This window comes from Lycorma delicatula, chromosome 8, assembly GCF_047948215.1.
Source record: "Lycorma delicatula isolate Av1 chromosome 8, ASM4794821v1, whole genome shotgun sequence".
NCBI classification, from domain to species: Eukaryota; Metazoa; Arthropoda; class Insecta; order Hemiptera; family Fulgoridae; genus Lycorma; species Lycorma delicatula.
The window spans coordinates 21,325,428-21,343,217 of NC_134462.1; the positions used below are offsets into that span (position 1 = coordinate 21,325,428).

The 17,790-nt window shown below is 29.4% G+C and overlaps 1 protein-coding gene across 4 annotated transcripts in view; it reads right to left on the reverse strand.

Annotated features, from left to right (window-relative positions):
- Positions 1 to 17,790, reverse strand: part of LOC142328751 (DENN domain-containing protein 1A) — a 94,866-nt gene that overhangs the window by 11,452 nt on the left and 65,624 nt on the right. Inside the window, exon 14 of one of the 4 annotated variants that reach the window (XM_075372756.1) lies at positions 15,360 to 15,393. The exons of the other annotated variants lie outside the window; for them this stretch is intronic. Within the exon in view, the coding sequence (XP_075228871.1) occupies positions 15,360 to 15,393 (34 nt within the window). The remainder of the gene's footprint in view (positions 1 to 15,359; positions 15,394 to 17,790) is intronic. 4 annotated transcript variants of the gene reach the window in all.

Sequence of the window (17,790 nt, forward strand, 5' to 3'; positions counted from 1 at the left end):
AAGGCTGCATGACAAAGAAGAAAATGATAATATGCAATATATATTGTTTCAGATTGAAAAATTTAAAGAACAGTGTACAACTAATTCAATCTATGAGAAAGAGGGAATAAAATATAAAAGACAAATTTCATACGAACAAAATTTAACAGTGTAAAGTCAACAAAAAAACTGTTAAAATTTAAAGTATTTACATTAATTTGAAAAACATTGTACATTAATCTTGTAATATTTCATAAAATTGTAAAAGATTTATGGTGTATGAAAAACTAATTTGTATTTTACACGACAAAATTTATCCATTATTTCTTCAGGAATGATATTTCACTACAGAATTAAAAAAACTTTTTTCTGGACAAAATTAATTTCTTATATTACTTCTCTCCCATATTAAAATGATCTTTAGAATCCATTACTATTATAACCTAATACAAATCTACCACATTTGTAATCTCCAACTGATTACAGATTACACTTTCAATTGAGTTCAAGTGGAAAATACAAATATATACAAATAATAGATCAAACAAATATTGATTAAATAATAAATAATTCTTAATTAAAAAAAGAGGGTCCAAATATAAAAAAAAAGAGGGTCATATCCACATTAAGAAGTGGCTGCCCTTCCACCCTACTAGAATGTACCAGTATGCCATAGAAGGATGTTGTGATGACATGTGATCCAATTCCCATAGCACCCAAGCAGTGATTAAATATTAAAGAAGGGGAAAAGATAAGAGATGATTCCCTCTTATTAGGATAGTTTAACACCTTGCTGAACAACCTTTCAATCTGTTTGTGTCGTAAAATTGCAAATAACGTAACAGGAACTATTACTGTAAACTTTTAATTACAAATCCACATAAACATATTACTATCTCAAACACAGCTGTTTACAAACTATAAATGAGTAAACAATACAATTTACAGAACAGAAATCAGAGACCATGTAAATTTTTAGTTTAAAAGACAATTTGCAAGTCTTATCAATTTGCAATCTCAAACAAATAGTCTACAGCTATTAACAGCTTATAAAAAAAAATAAACTATACAACAATAACAAAAATAAATAAATATATATATATATATATATATATATATATATATATTGTAAGTACAAATTATCACTAGTTTGTATCTTAGAAATAAACTGTTATAAGAGCAATTGATACTAATGGTAATATTAACAAATTTAATCAATAAATGCACATAACAGACTATTTTCTTTCTTCCCTCACAAAAACTACTATTATATAATCACCAAAACACTGCCAGAACAAATAAATATACTTTCACCATAAATTTCACAACCAATATTAATCAACCAAAGGCAAATCACACATATTGATTAAATGAAAATTACATGTAGTTCATTTTATACTAAAACCTTTTAAATCTAATTTACCAACACAAAATCCTAATCTCTCTAAATCTTGTATCATCAAATCAATATTTTACTAATTAATATAGTATTATGTGCTCTGAACAATTTATTACTTGAATGTATATTAATTATACCTGGGAAGTTTTGTTCAGCATATAAGTCACAGAACTGTATCAGCTGGTACTTGGTTCACCTAGTTAATTAAGGAAACAATTGTTGTACATCTTCGTTATTTCCTTTTAATTCTAAACAGACAGAGGATAAAATCATTCCCCAAATGAGAGCGCACGTGACTCCAAAATCAAGTAAATTTTAAACTATTCCCACCCTTTTGTACAGTTTCCTATCATGAAAAATTATGAGAAATATTGTATTATATCTTTAAACAAATGATTATAATTACAAAATAATACCCTAATATTTAAGCTCAACAGATGATACACATTTTAATTTTCAAGATAGTTTTTTGATATTATAATGCACTACATAAATTTTGTACTGTTAATATTGAAACAAGGAAATTTTGGGGAACATTAATTTGTTCTTTTAAAAACTTATTTAAAAGAATGTGAAATTTTGTAAAAAAATCTAGGATTTGATTTTTTTTAAGATTAGTGCAAATTAATATTTATTTAAAACTTGACAACTTTAGAATAAAACTCTAAATTCATAACACTGTGTTTTATTATACTGATATGTAGTAATATTTAATCTACTCAACTGACAATCATTTAAAATTTAAAAAACCTTTCTTCTAAAGAATTTTAAATATATAATAGAAAACAAACTATTAACTTAGAACAGTATATAAAAACTTTTATATATAATGAATATTCACAGTACTCTCTTTCAACAGAAAACTATGGGATATTAAAAGAAAAATTTTTTATAGAGTATCAGCATTAAATTTCTACTTACACAACTAATCTGTTTTAATTTTTATTTCCTTGTACGAAGTAAAGTATTATGATTGCAAAAAATTCCGGTTTTCAGATTTCAACAGAAATATCCATTTTGACCAACCCTGAATCCATTTTGACTAGTTTCGGCGTGAGATCTGTAAATACGTATGTATGTGTCTCATATAACTCAAAAAGAATAAGCCAAAATAAAAAAAAAATTGGATTTTGGAGTTTTTCTTAACTGCAATAATATGTCCTCATTTAGAGCTCAATATATCATAAGTGGTACTTATTTTCATTAGTGCCAGAGTTATAGCCAAATAAAATGTTAATTAATGAAATATTTGGCTCTTACAAGGGAAAGGCGCATCGATTCAAATTCAACTTCATTTCTTTTTTTATTTATTTTTAACCGTTTTTTAAATTTAAATATATTGATTTATTAATAATTATTAACCCCTGATAGTAAAAAAAAATTTACAATAAATAATAATTCAATAAACAATATAAAAAAATATGAAAAAAATCGGAAATTAATGAAATTAAATTTTATGTACTTTTAAAAATATGTATATGTAATTTAATAGGTGCACAAGAAGTCATGTGGTGTCCACGTAAGTTTTTTTTAGGTTAGCCATTATCAAGATGGAAAGAGTTTTTAATTTTTTAAATAAAAGAAAACTGTAATTTTTTTTGTTCAAGAAGCCCAACTTTTTCGATTTAACATGTTTTTTCTTTGTTTTAAAAAGATAAGTAAAATTTAATAGTAATAATTTTCACATTTAACATTTTCTAAATGATTGTAAATTTTCAACAATATATTAATGCCAGGAAAGTTATAAAAAATAAATTAATTTTTAAAAAAATATGAAAAAATATCATAAGTTATTATTAATGAAATAAAATTTTATATACTTTTCATTTTAAAAAAAATGTGTATATGTAATTTAATAGGTGTACAAGGAAGTCATGTGGTGCCCACATCAGATTTTTTTTTAATTGACATTAGCCAGTAAAATAGTGTTTTCCAATACTATTCTGAATACTTGAAGAATAATTTCTGTAAAAACACACAAAATAAAAAAGTTGCAAAATCATTAAAAAAAAGAAAAAGAAGCACTTAACAGCAGATTCTATGTCATCTACAAAAACAGAGCATGTAGTTCAGGCAAACTGTAATGGATAAGTTTACTACAGTTAAAAAAAATTAGAATAAAAATAATTTCATCTATCAGATTTTATTGAAGCAGTGTTTACAGTTCACAGATAAAAAAACAACAGTGTGCATAACACCTTTTTTAGAGATATAAAGAAGAAAACTAGAAAAAAAGGTTCACCAGATATAATTATTAATAAATACCACTCCATTCTGTGAAGGATCCAAAATATTTAGGAGTAAAATAAGATATAAAATTTGAATTATGGTACTAGATGAGTAGCAGCATTATAGTTTGCTGAAGAATATATTAACACAATGAATGGCCATCCAGAAGCATAGACATGAATATCAGTTAGAATATCATTCACAAACATACAAAAAACATTTTGAGCGATATTTAAAAACTAAGTTAAAGAACCGATTGGCTAATCCTTCTTTAACGACCCACATAATGTGACAAAATAAGAATGAAAACAATAATCAGCAGAGATCAGAGGAAACAAACCTAATGGTTTTACTAAAACTTTGCAGAATAGTTACAGGTAAAGCTCCATTTTAAAATTTAACATGACTACAACTTATAACTGAATTGGGACGATTAACTAATTTTTAACACAGAACAGCAACTAAAAACTTCATTTGATATTACATAATTAATTAATTTATCGAATGTTTATCACTGAAATGATAATAATATTACATATTAAAAGTACTAAACAGCATATGCAATATAATAAAAGATAAGAACACACATAATAAAAACATGTTAAGTTAAAATTTTATTTTAAAAAATCAGTCAAGTTGGCACTATAATTAATTAAATATCTTATCACTACAACAGATAATGATGGAACAATTTAAATCTTAGAAATATATATCAAGAAAATAGAAAGACATGGTGATCTTAATGTAGTTCTGAGTTGGCCTAAAAAATATACAAATCAAATATAAGATAAAGTTAAATAATATTATAATTAATAATTCCTGTGTGGATTACAATTTTTTGACATAATTTATCACTTTTTTCAGTTAATTTTCATTATCGTTAATGAAAAACAACCATTCTATTAATCACATTATTATTTGCAGGTTTAATAAAATCACACAAGTGTGCGTGCGCACACCCTTTCAATTTACATGTTTTTGATTAACTCCAAATGATTTGCATCGGTGGCATCCTGACTGAGGCTAGTACAAGACTGGGAGATGCCTTTTGCCAAGGTTTTGAAGATGACCTCTGGTAAAGCCCATCAGGGCTACGTACAGAATGGGTGGCATGGCGACTAAAACTGTCACATGAAGGGTGTCTTTCGCTATGGGGTAAGGACGAGGGTATTAAAGTCAAAAAATCATTGGTCTAACTGTATCAAATTGCAAGGTGACTTGCAATTGTAAAAAAGATTTTTTTTTTTAAATCTTATGTTTCTGTGTCAGGCCAATAACTTTTGTTTCCAATGACCTCTGTGTGTATATATACCATACTGCTTAGAATTTAAGAAGCACCTTTTTTTACAGATTATAATCAAAATGACAGGTGCGTCTAAATTCGAGGTGCATCTTCAATTGGAGGTCTAATGCAATTTGACATAAACGTATAATAATTAATGGGCATAAAGCTGAAGTTTCCAAATCTGTACGCCTGTACAACAAATGGAGACACAAGAAACATGAAAGAACATTTGTCTTTGTGCACAGAACATACACAAATTTCTACAACAATGACTCATTTTAAAGAGCTTTACATCTGAACAGCTTTATCACTGTTAACATAATTTATTTATTGAGTCATTGTTCAGGAATTTGTGCATGTGCTCTATTCATGATAACAAACATACCTTAAATTTCCCGTCTAACCTCCATTTCATGTTGAAAAGTGTACAGTATACTACTGTAGTTGTAAATCGGTTCTCTTTTTTTTTTTTATTCATTCTACCTATTTGTTGTGTTTTTCTAACCATTTCATCATCATAGAAAAGCATTTTATGTATGATGCAGACTTTAAATGGAAGGTTATTTTTTGCGCTGAACAGATTGGAAATCGTGCCACCTGTAAATAGTTCTTGCTAAACTAAGCAAATTTGCACTGGTGGTGCAGTATCAAACAGAAATTATTTGCATGTAAACAAATGAAGAAATCTTTTTCAGGACAAAAACACAGTAAATATCTAGAAATTGATGTTGCTGTTTCCTAGACATTTCAGGGGTGTTTAACAATTTGTGGCCTTCGACCAATTTATCAACTGCAGAAAAGAGAATGCACTGTGAATTGCAGGTAATGCAAAGTTACTTCAGTGATCAAGATGTGCTGCTCTGCGAGGGCAGGCTGAGGTATACAAACCCACCGGGTTGGTCTAGTGGTTAACACGTCTTCCCAAATCAGCTGATTTGGAAGTCGAGAGTTACATCGTTCAAGGAGCCAGTTATTTTTACATGGATTTGAATACTAGATCGTGGATACCGCTGTTCTTTGGTGGTTGGGTTTCAATTAACCACACATCTCAGAAATGGTCGAACTGAGAATGTACAAGACTACACTTCATTTACACTCATACATATCATCCTCATTCATCCTCTGAAGAATTATCTAAACGGTAGTTACCGGAGGCTAAACAGGAAAAAGAAAAAAAAAAAAAGGCTGAGGTATACAAGATGCTTTCCAAGGGGTGTCTCCTTTGTTGTGGGTGGTGGAGTTCAATTCTCTTTGGCAACTGAGGTTGCCCAGTGGGTGTTGCATTGTGGCTTATGCCAATGATGGGCTCCTGCTGGTTGAAGGATGCTCACAGAAGGAGGTTGAGTTCCTAACCACTTAGGCTTGAAGGATACTTGAGCTGTGGGATCATCAACATAAGATGACTTTCAGCCCGGAGAAGACCACTATGATGCTCCTCAAAGGCCGTTTGGCACAGCATTACATCATCAAGAAGTTAGGTGAATTAACTTCTGACAAAGTTCGGGAAATTGAACAACATGGTAATGCTTTGTGGCAGGCCAGATGGGTTGGGCAGAGGGTGGGCATTATACACATGGTCTGTTTCCTGATGTTGGTAGTTTGCAGTGCGCCTCTTGGGTACCCCCGAATTACTACGTGATACAATATCTTTCTGGACATAGCGCTTTCCGGGCTGCAGAGGTTTAGTCTGGTGGACTCAGGAATGTGTCTGCAATGTGGACAATTGGACAATGTAGATTATGTTCTGTATGTCTGTTCAAAGTTTGAGCTGATACGCACAGAGACTATCTGTCACCTTAATATTATCGAGTTGGCGCTGGATCTCCGTGTCAATTGCCAAAACCAGGTCGAATGGATAATAGTTGAGAATTTTATACACTATTTGATAAAAGAAAGGATTGCAGAGTGCATTTAGGGTGCCGCATGGGCCTTCCTGCATTCTTCTTTTCTTTGTTTTGTAATTGGTAAGTTTGAAGTTTTTGTTGTTGGTTTGTTTTGTTTTAATTGTGTGTTGAAGTCACTCTTTTGCCTTTGGGTAGGTAGCGGATTTCAGTTCCTTTCCTTATTTTGTTAACTCAGTCTTGTTTGAGACTACACCAATATGAATGTTATATGTGGCATTTGCCACCTGTCCATCAGTCAGGATATTACCAGTAGCATCCTGACTGAGGGAAGAACAAGGCTGAGAGATGCCTTTTGCCGAGGTTTTGAAGATGATCTCTGGTAGACCATAAGGGCTAGGTACAGAAAGGGTGGTGTGGCAACTGCAACTATCACATCTCACAACTATCACTATCTCTTCCCCTACGGGGTCAGGATACTGCTGTTATGGCCAATTTCAGAAAATTTTGCACAAAAGGTCATCCAATGACAAGAGATGGACTGATATTAAAGACCAGGGAAATTTCCAGGAATAGTGATCTTCAATTTAAAGCTAGCCATGGATGGTGTGAGAAATTCATAAAAAGGCAATGTCTGTCATTGCATTGCAGAATCTCCATCTGCCAGAAATTACCATCAGATTACGAGCATAGATTAGTGCAATATCAATGTTACATAATCGATCTAAAATTAAAGAAACAATACTATCTCAGTCAAATTGGTAATGCTGATAAAGTTGCTATGTTCTTTGATATGCCACAAAATTGCACTATAAGTGAGAAGGAGCAAAAACAAGTAACAATAGAAACAACTATATATGAGAAAGTAAGAGTAACTGTTATGTTGAATGCTGCTGACAAAAATAAATTACCATCGTATGTAATTCTGAACAGGAAAACTGTGCTAAAAGAAAGGTTCTGTTATGGTGTAATTGATCGAGTTCAATGGAATGCCTGGATGACAATCTCAATGCAAGATTGGTTAGAATGTGTATGGGAACGTAGACTGGGCAGACTTCTGAAACGAAACAGTATGTCAGTGTTGGATGCTTTTCGTTGTCATTTATCTGACAACATTAAAATTAAATCAACAAATGGAAAGTGTACTTTAGTTGTAATTCCTGTAGGTATGATATGTCAATTACAACCACTGGATGTTGGGATTAATAAATCTTTTAAAGACTATTTGTGCACAATACAATCAATGGTTGACTGAAAACGATCATCCCCTTACACCAAATGGCAAAATTAAACGAGCATCAGCAACTACGATTACAGAATGAATTTTGGAAGCTTGGAATGATTTTTCATCAGAAATAGTTAAAAAGTCATTCTTGGAATACTGCTGGTTGAATGCATCGGGTAGTTCTGAAGACAATGTACTTTGGAACAACAGTGACTTAACATCACAAATGAAATCAAACTCAACATCTGAATCAGATGAAACTGATATCTTGACAACAACATAGAAAGCTAACAAGACACACTGTTTAGTCATGAAAAATTACTGTGATTAGTGATAAAATACCATAATTATAAAGCTAAATACGTACGTGGCTAACTAGATTACATTTGAGATAGTATAATACAAAATACAGTATTAAGTGCTTTCAATTTAGATGTTTTACTGCAGATTTGGATTATTCAATAAATTTTTTTAAGTAGCTACTATTTAACTATTCATTTTTCAAAATAGGATGAACTTAATGAAAAATACTGATATATATACAAAATATTTACTTATATGACTTACAGAAACTTAAAATAAATAAATTATACAGTATTTTACTATTTTATTGGATATTTTTATTTTTTCTAGAAATTATCTACTAAATTTAGGGTGCATCATAAATTCAAAGACGTCTTATATTTGAAGAACTACGGTATATTAAAAAGTAGCAAATTCACAAAATTTCACTTCACCACAGAAAGTATCAATGGATTAAACTCTTTTAAATCAAAACAATGAAACACAATTGTTTTAATAAAACTGTTATTGCAAGAAAGTGGCAACAAATTTTGATAAAACAACAAAATGGTTGTTTAGATTATTAAATAGTTATCTTCGACATAAGCTTGCATGAATTCATTTTATTCCACCACTAGTTGTTATCATGGCAAGAAGCAACTGCACTACACTGCTCATTAGGCATTATTAAGCCATTAAGTGCCAGCAAAAAGACTGATATATTAGAATAAAAGTGAAAATTAGTTTCTTTTACAATTTTTGTTTGTAATTTCCAGCTTAACTTAAGAAAAAATGCCATAAATAATAATTAGTAATCTTGACTATTTTTCAATAAGTATTTTGATAAAAAAAGTTTTGAAAGGAATATAATTTAAATGAACTTCAAAGGTTAGAAAATAACTATCAATTAAATTTCTTTCACTAAATAAAATTCTATGGAATAAAATCATTTCACTTTAAAAAATCATAAACCACTACAAAATATTTCACATCAAAAATGTTTAATTACGACTACTTTAGAAAAATAAATTTAACAAAATTATATCCAGTTTAACAACATAAAAAAATTTTAAAGCACACTATTAATTATTCTACAGACAAAATGTAAAATTTTTCACTATCAAATTTCAACTCCCAATTATAAGTGAGCACATAAGTGAACACATTGTGGCTTAAAGCAACACGATTTTCATCTTGGAATAAAATTAGTTTTAAAAACTCATAAAAAGCTAAGATTTAATTTTTTTCATCGTTCTATGATAGGTTTTACTCCTTCATTCATTTACTACTTGAATGTGTGCTTGTATTGAATATGCTAATGCTGTACTGCAGTTTATTGAGGATATGAAAGGATAATAATTCATTGTGCAATATTATTACGCTATGCAAACTACTAATAAAAAGAAAGTGTTTTCTGTCACTAAAATAACAATCAATCACGCTTATTTAAAGGGAATACCTGAAAGAGTAAAATGCACAATTTATTAATTTTCTTTTTTTCTTAACATCTATGTATTTTTTTCTTGTTAGTTGCTGTAGTTTTAATAAGTGTTTGTTAATGCATTATGTAGTACATAAACTTCTGTATATATAATCTATTTATGTACAGTATTAGTGATAATGAAAATTTATTTTATGTTAATATGTATTTTGAATAAATGTTTGCATATTACTTATACCAGGTACATAATAGGGTAGTGTACTGTATTTTATTTTATTATTTACCATTATATCTTAATATAATAATGCATGTAAATACTGAACTGCAGTAAAGTTATCAGATCATTTTAAACATATTACTTTATTAAATATTATTTTCGGATCAACTGCGATTTTGCTATGATTTTGAATTATCTGCAATCCTCTTCCCGGTTATTATCACGGATAATTGGGAGCTGACTGTATTAATATTACAAAAAAATAAAAGTAGTCATGAAAACTTCTATTCTATTCTATTCTATTCTATTCTATTGTTAAAACGAATAGTTAACACTTTACATTACGACTATTAGATAAAATTAATACACACAAACCCTCAAGCCATTGAGCTGATAGAAGAGTTTATTATCAAAAATAAATTCACTATTAACATATATATCAACATGTATGTAATTAACACGTATATCGTTATCTATCAAGAGCAAATTTAATCTATCTAAAATTACTGCCCATTTGTCCAATTTAATATGAATAGTGAAGCAGAATCTGTTACTGACCATCACTCAGACAGTTATTCATGAGATATGTTGTTTTATTTTTATATAAAAATAAAAAACCAAGAGTGAATAAAATATGGTGCAAAAAACTATGGCTTGGCCAGATTGAAATTGACATATTGATGCGAAGCAGCTCAATATAGGCAAAATGAATATCCTGTGGATAATATCTCTTATATACTACCGAAAATATGGAAGTATCATTATTTAAAACAAATGAGTACAGCAATCGCATCAATGAAATGCGGGAGCTAGCCATTAAAAACAAGAAAGTTGGTGTGTCAAATGTTTAATGACAATAGATTTTGTTATATTGATAAAACCTATCAATTGACATTAAAGTTATCACAGCTGCTTTTCAGAACTGCAACCTGAAATTGCTGACAGGCTGCAAGTGAAAAATGTTTGGCATCACTTAGAAATGAAAGGTTCAGGCATTATCAGTTGCAGAGCTATACAGCTTTGCAAGTAGAACATATGTTCTTTTTTTTGTTTATTATGCATTTCATAAAGAGAAACTATTCATTTTTAAGTTGTAATTTATCAATTTTAAGTTGAAATTATTATTATTAAAAGGCAAAATATTTATTCTAAAGTAGTTGTTAAGCACTAAAGTAGCAGACTCACTCATTTTTCAGTATTAAATTCAAACTTAAAATGACTTATTCTAAAGTTGGCTGATATATTTCCCATATTAAAATAGTTGAACAAGTAATGATTTTAGAAAAACTATATAACTAAAACTATAAATGGAATTTATTAAACATTGCTTATTATACATTTACATTTTTTATGACACAGCGATAAGAGAATCACTATAGCTTGAAAAAAAACCACATAATTTTAATGACAATAATACAAAAGTTATTATTTACTATATTAGTGAGTTTAGAATTGAACACGAGTACTATATGTAGAATATGTTTAAAATAGGGGGAAAGTGTTAATGTTTTATGCTAAGCAATTTAATATATATATATATATAGATACAACCATGTGTGTTGAAATATATTGCCCATAAATATCCATGGCACATCAGAAATCATTTTAATAAAGCACAAAAACATCTGCAGTGATGAATGGGTTAAACTAAGATCCTAAACCAAAGCAATCAAAAGATAAATAACCTGCAAAATCCTACTTATTATTTTTACATTTTCTCCTACATTAAAATAATAAATATGTTGACAACTGCTGCCTCACTACTAAAAAAATGTACAACATTGCAATCATATTAAAGTTACTTAATAGCAGTAAACACTAAAAATATACAGTGTAGTTTAAAGTTCATTAAAAACTAAAACACTACACAAAATGAGTTTTAATGGGAACCCATAAAAAATAACCAAAGTTAGACAATAAAAACACACTATTCATGACCGGCACTCAATTTATCCACCATAAGTGAAACCAAAAAATCTAATAAGCAACTCAAAAAAACATAAAAAAAGAAAATAGTTCATTTATTTAAAATACAGAATTCTAAAAAACACAATAAAAGCATGGTGTTGATTAAACTTTAAAATGTAGGTAGAATGTACTTTACATTTTGCATTCAGTCATTTTTTTTTTATACCAATTTCTTTTATTTTTTAACATAAATATTAATTATAGTAAATTACTATACAAAACAAGAAAACCTGTTTATTTCTTTTACCTACTTGACATTATCAAATATAATGCCTTCTAATCAACTGTTTAAATTCCAACATCCATTTCTTCATCATCAACACTCACAAAGAAAGAAAATATTATAACAGTAATCATCAAATAAAAAAAATGTCTGTGGAGTTAAGAAACATTTGATGAAAAAAGTGCTTTTTATATTTTATTGAATTAATGTTGTTCTTTTCTGGATTATTAAAAATTTTCAATTTATTTAAAGAAAACATCTACAAATTATACATGAAAAGGAATTCCATTTTACACATCTCTTTATAACAGAGTAATTTTAACTATACGTAACAGTTAATTTAAAAAAATAAATAGCATTTAATTAAGTTTAAGAACACAGTTTATCTGTAATTTAAGAATTTTCCAACACCTAATTTCAATATGGTGGTCATAAAAACAAAAAAAAAACATTGCACTTCATCTTCCAGTATAGATAGAATTTGTCAATGGAAGAATTTTTATTTGTCCTATATTATGTATTTTATTTTAACAACACTATAAGGTAAAGTATACAATTCAGTTAATAATGGGATTTAAAAAGTGTTAAGCAGGAAACAAAATATTTCCATTAACAACGGCAGGAATTTTTCTAACTATTAGGAAGAGTACAGTTTCTTCATATAAGTAACAAATAAAACCCAGTACTACCGTTGTATCTCATTAAACAGATTTTTGCTATAAATAATTAAATCTGTTTTTCTATAAATGCAACTAACTATATTCTTCTAAGAACAGAAAGCTAAGATCCCCAGCAATTTAAAAAGAAATACTTCTTTCTCTCTCAACCCTTTTTCAATCTTATTGTTGAGAGCGATGCTCTCTCTACCCTCCTCAAACGCTTTATACTACTTGTAGAAGGTCACCTGGTTCATAACATCTTCACCATACACCATAATTAATAATTCATACGTATCTTTTAACATTACAACTTTGCTCTAACTTTTTATCCATGCTGGACATAGTAGGTGAATATCTAACACACAATATGTAAATCGTCAAATACGTTTACTCACTGGACTGATAGACTTGAAACTGATCATTATAGGTGGCTAAAAGAATGAGCTACACTATCGTATGGAGTATTACCATTTAATAGGAGTACTAGGAAGTCATCTGGTGTCCAAATCAGATTTTTTAAATAATGAAATTATGTAAGTACCATGCAGTTTTATAAATATTCATAATTCATTGTCAAAAATACGTAAATTTTTAATAACATATTACTCTGTTCTTCAGTATATTTAAAACTAATTTTGATATAATTTACTATTAAAATTATAAAATTTTGAAATTGCACTACCACATAAATGGGGTATTATATTTACAATGTACTGCAATTCCCATAAGTTTTCCTTGAACAAATTGAACTCTCAAGAATTATGTTTAATACAATATTAAAACTGAATTTTTTCATCAAATGGTTCGTAAGCTCTAACTCTTCAATGGCAATCTTTTATTTTCATTATAATTATATTATTAATACATAACCAGCCTAAGCTATAAACAAATAAATGGCATGGAAGCAATACTGTTTTCCTATATTCACAGCACACTAAACCACTAATATTCCCTATCTACATTTCATTATTTGGTTAGTAACAATAAGTTTCCTTTTCACATTAATACACACGCTTGTATGCACAAATGTGCATGCACTTGCATGTATACATAATAGGGACTCCTCCCCTTTCACTAATTCTACATCAGCATACCAAATAATAGTAGCTTAAAAAAAAAGGAAGATATATATGAAAATTTAACCATGGAAAAATTCTAGTCGCTAACCTAAATCAAACCAGGCCCAGATTAATAAGGCCAGCACACTGACTACAAAAAATTTCCTAAACTTTCTACGATTGCCTAAGGTTGGTTTAAGTCCTGATAATATTCAGTAAATTTCTACTGAAACAAACATTATCAAGTGTATTACAAAAGAATTAATTAAAAATGCTCAGAAATCACATTAACAAAGAGTAAATACACAGTAAACTAAAGATACACAATGACAATCAATGAAACCATTCAGTTTAATAAAATTAAAACATGAAAAATGAACCGGCTGCAATATTATTATTTTATTAAGCAAATACAAATTTCCCAATAAATCATAACATTTCATACAAATGTAGATTACAGTGATCAAATGTTGAAACAACGGAGATAAGAATTTTGTATATTTTCATTGCTTTTCAACTTAGGCAATAAAGAACATAAAAAAACTTTGTGAAAAGAATACAAATAACAGAGATAAAATAAAGAAGGTTAAAATTTGTTGAACTGAATAAGAAAATAAATGCTGAAATGTTTTTATTTGCTGATGTTAAAAAATATACCTTCAACAATAAATATGAGAAAGATAAAGATAATGTAAGATGAAAGAAAGGAAGACAATCACATGTTAAAAATGTAATGCTAAAAGAGAAAGAATTTTGTTATTTCAGTATAAAATTACAATGATTGATTTAAGGAAGATAATAGAAGTGAATCATCTCAAGAAAAGAGAACCTTGAGGAAAGCAAGGAAAGATGTTTGTTGATTCAAAGATCTATGAATAAGAAAGAGATATTTTAAAATATTATACACTTTATGGCAACGAATAGATAATGACAACAGCAAAGACAGAATGACAAAGATTAGAGGACTGTTTAAATGTGGTGTTATAGAAAAAGTTGAAAATTAGATGAGCTTTATTAAATTCCAAACGAAAGGTTGTAAGAGAAAAAAAATACAAAATTCATAGCACATAACCAGAATTAGTTAATTTACAGTTTGAACAAGTTTAGAAGGTGAAATTGTACAGGAAAATGAAAGTTAGAATACATAAAGAAAAAATGTAAATATAAAAAATAAAATTTAATTATAAGATCAGTGCAGAATAGAAACTGAGATGGGTATCAAACTAGTTAAAAAAACTTCCAAAATCTTGAAAAATTCTTATAACCCATAATAAAAACAATCAATACCTAGTTATACTTTACAATTTTATGTATTTTAGAGGATAATTTTAAACAACTAAATTCAAAAAGCAATGAATATATTAAAAAAAAAAAAAACCATGTACCACAGTCAATCTGAAAAACTTGTAATAAATAAAAGAACAAAAAAGCTATTTACAAAAAAAAAGTGATAAAACTATTTACAGCAAAGAAATGTGGACACTAAGCATACACTGAGCCCACCACATATGTATAGCCCATACTGATATGGGACTATGTATATATATTCTTACCCTTCAATTTCAGCCGAAAAAATACACGATCAACCTGGCAAAAACAAAAAACTATATATTTCATGTATAATAAAGTACTGAATGACTGAAAAACTGGCTTAAAAAATAAATAAAAATATTATAAATTTATTCAACATCAGATAAATTTTCATTAGCAAATACATTTACTGTATTATGAACTAAATTTAAAAAATAAATAACTTTCTTATTTTAAACCTAGAAACAATTACTTTTAATAACATTCTGAACCTCCAAATGTCATAAACATAAAATTAAAGTTTTAAATATATCAGCTGAACATAAAAACAAATTGTTTTAAAGGTAAAAATTGACATATTAATCTCCACTTAGAATACACTCTTTTAATTTTACATAAATATAATGCCAAAAAAATTAAAATCATAATTTCTACACAGGCTATTTATAAATTAATCTCTGGTCAGGGGGTTACAAAAAAACTGAATATCATAGCAATTTAGCGCATGCGCAGTAAAAATCAGATAAGCTTAAATATCTTGACACATACAGTCAGTTGCCATTTCATTCTGTACTGCTCAAGTAATGCATAGTGAATGTACCATTCGATATGAAAATGATCACTCCAGTCAGTTGTGAGATGTTAGGTGTCATTCAATTTTTACAAGCAGAAGGAACAACTGTAGCCAAGATCTACTGTCAGCTGTGAATAGTTTACAGTAATAATGTGGTGATGGTTCTGTGGGAAAATGGTGCAAGCAATTCAAAGGACAAACTAATGTGACAACAAGGAAGGAAGAAGATGACATTCCGTTCTGAGTGATGAAATGTTAAAAAAATTGAACATTCCATTTGTGGTAAGTACCAATTCACAATTACTGAACTTAGAGAAAGGTTTCCTCAAGTTTCAAGTTTCATTCAGAATTGTTACACAGATTGGGTTTCATAATGGGTACCAAAACATATAAATGCCCACAAAAAGAAAAGAATTGCACTGGCACTGGCAAGGAACTGAATTGTTTAACAGAATTATTACATGGGACAAGATGTGGATTCAGTTCATCATTATTGTAACAAAAGAGAGTACAAACAGTGGATACATACAAACTTGCCAAATAAGCCAAAAAAATTATTTGTACCATGTTTCAGAACCATAAAGGAATTTTGTTGGAAGAATTTATGAAGTCAGATATGACAATAACTACAGGAATTTATTCTAACACGTTGACAAAGCTTAGGACAACAGAGAGGATCATTTTTTTTAATGACAATTCACAGCCTCACACCGCCCCTATCAGTAAGAGTGTACTAAAGAAGTTTAAGTGGTAGATTTTTACTATTCTCACATAACCCTGATTTGGTACCATCTGACTTTCATCTATTCGCAAAATTGGATATCTGTTGGTTACTCAGCACTTCAAAAGCACTGACAAACTCATGAATGGCGTCAACAAATGGATGGGTACTTTAGTAACTGAATTTGGGAGGGACTATGTCACAAATAAGTACATTTACATATGTAACTTTTGTACACACATGTAATTGTTTTTGTTATTTTGTTTACAAAATAACAAAATAATACTAATAAAAATTTACTAATAAAAATAAACAAAATAAGTTATTTTGTTTATTTTTATTAGGGATACAGAGTAGCTGGACCGAAGGTGCAACCATATCGGAGAGGTATCTGTTGAGAGCCAGACTAAGGAATGATTCCTGAAAGAGGGCAGCAGCTCTTTCAGTAGTTGTTAGGGGCGTGAGTCAGGACGACTTAAACGGCCGTATCAACATCACTCAGTCCTCTGAGTACTGCGCAGCTGAAAGCAATGGAAAACTACAGCTGCTTTTTTTCCAAGAAAATGTGGCTCTCTGCATTTTCACATAGCAATAATGGAGGCGCCTTCCTTGGTAAAATATTCCGGAGGTAAAATAGTCCCCCGTTCGGATCTCCGGGTGGGGACTACTAAGGAAGGGGTCACCAGAAAATTAAAAAATAACATTCTACGAGTCGGAGCGTGGAATGTTAGAAGCTTGAAAAAGGTTGGTAGGCTAGAAAATTTAAAAAGGGAAATGGGTAGGACAAATGTGGATATAGTAGGAATTAGTGAGGTTCGGTGGGAAGAGGAAGGCTCAGCGTCAAATAATGGGCAGGCAGGAGTAGGTTTCGTGATGAACAAGAAGATAGGGAGGAGAGTGGAGTATTTCAAAACGCATAGCGATAGAATCATTGTAATAAGGATAAAATCAAAACCTAAACCGACAACGATTGTTAACGTCTATATGCCTACAAGCGCCCATGATGATGATGAGGTAGAGTGTGTATACGAAGAGATTGATGAACCAATTAAACACGTAAAAGGAGATGAAAATTTAATAATAGTTGGAGATTGGAATGCAAGCATTGGAAAAGGCAAGGAAGGAAATATAGTGGGTGAATACGGGCTGGGCAAAAGGA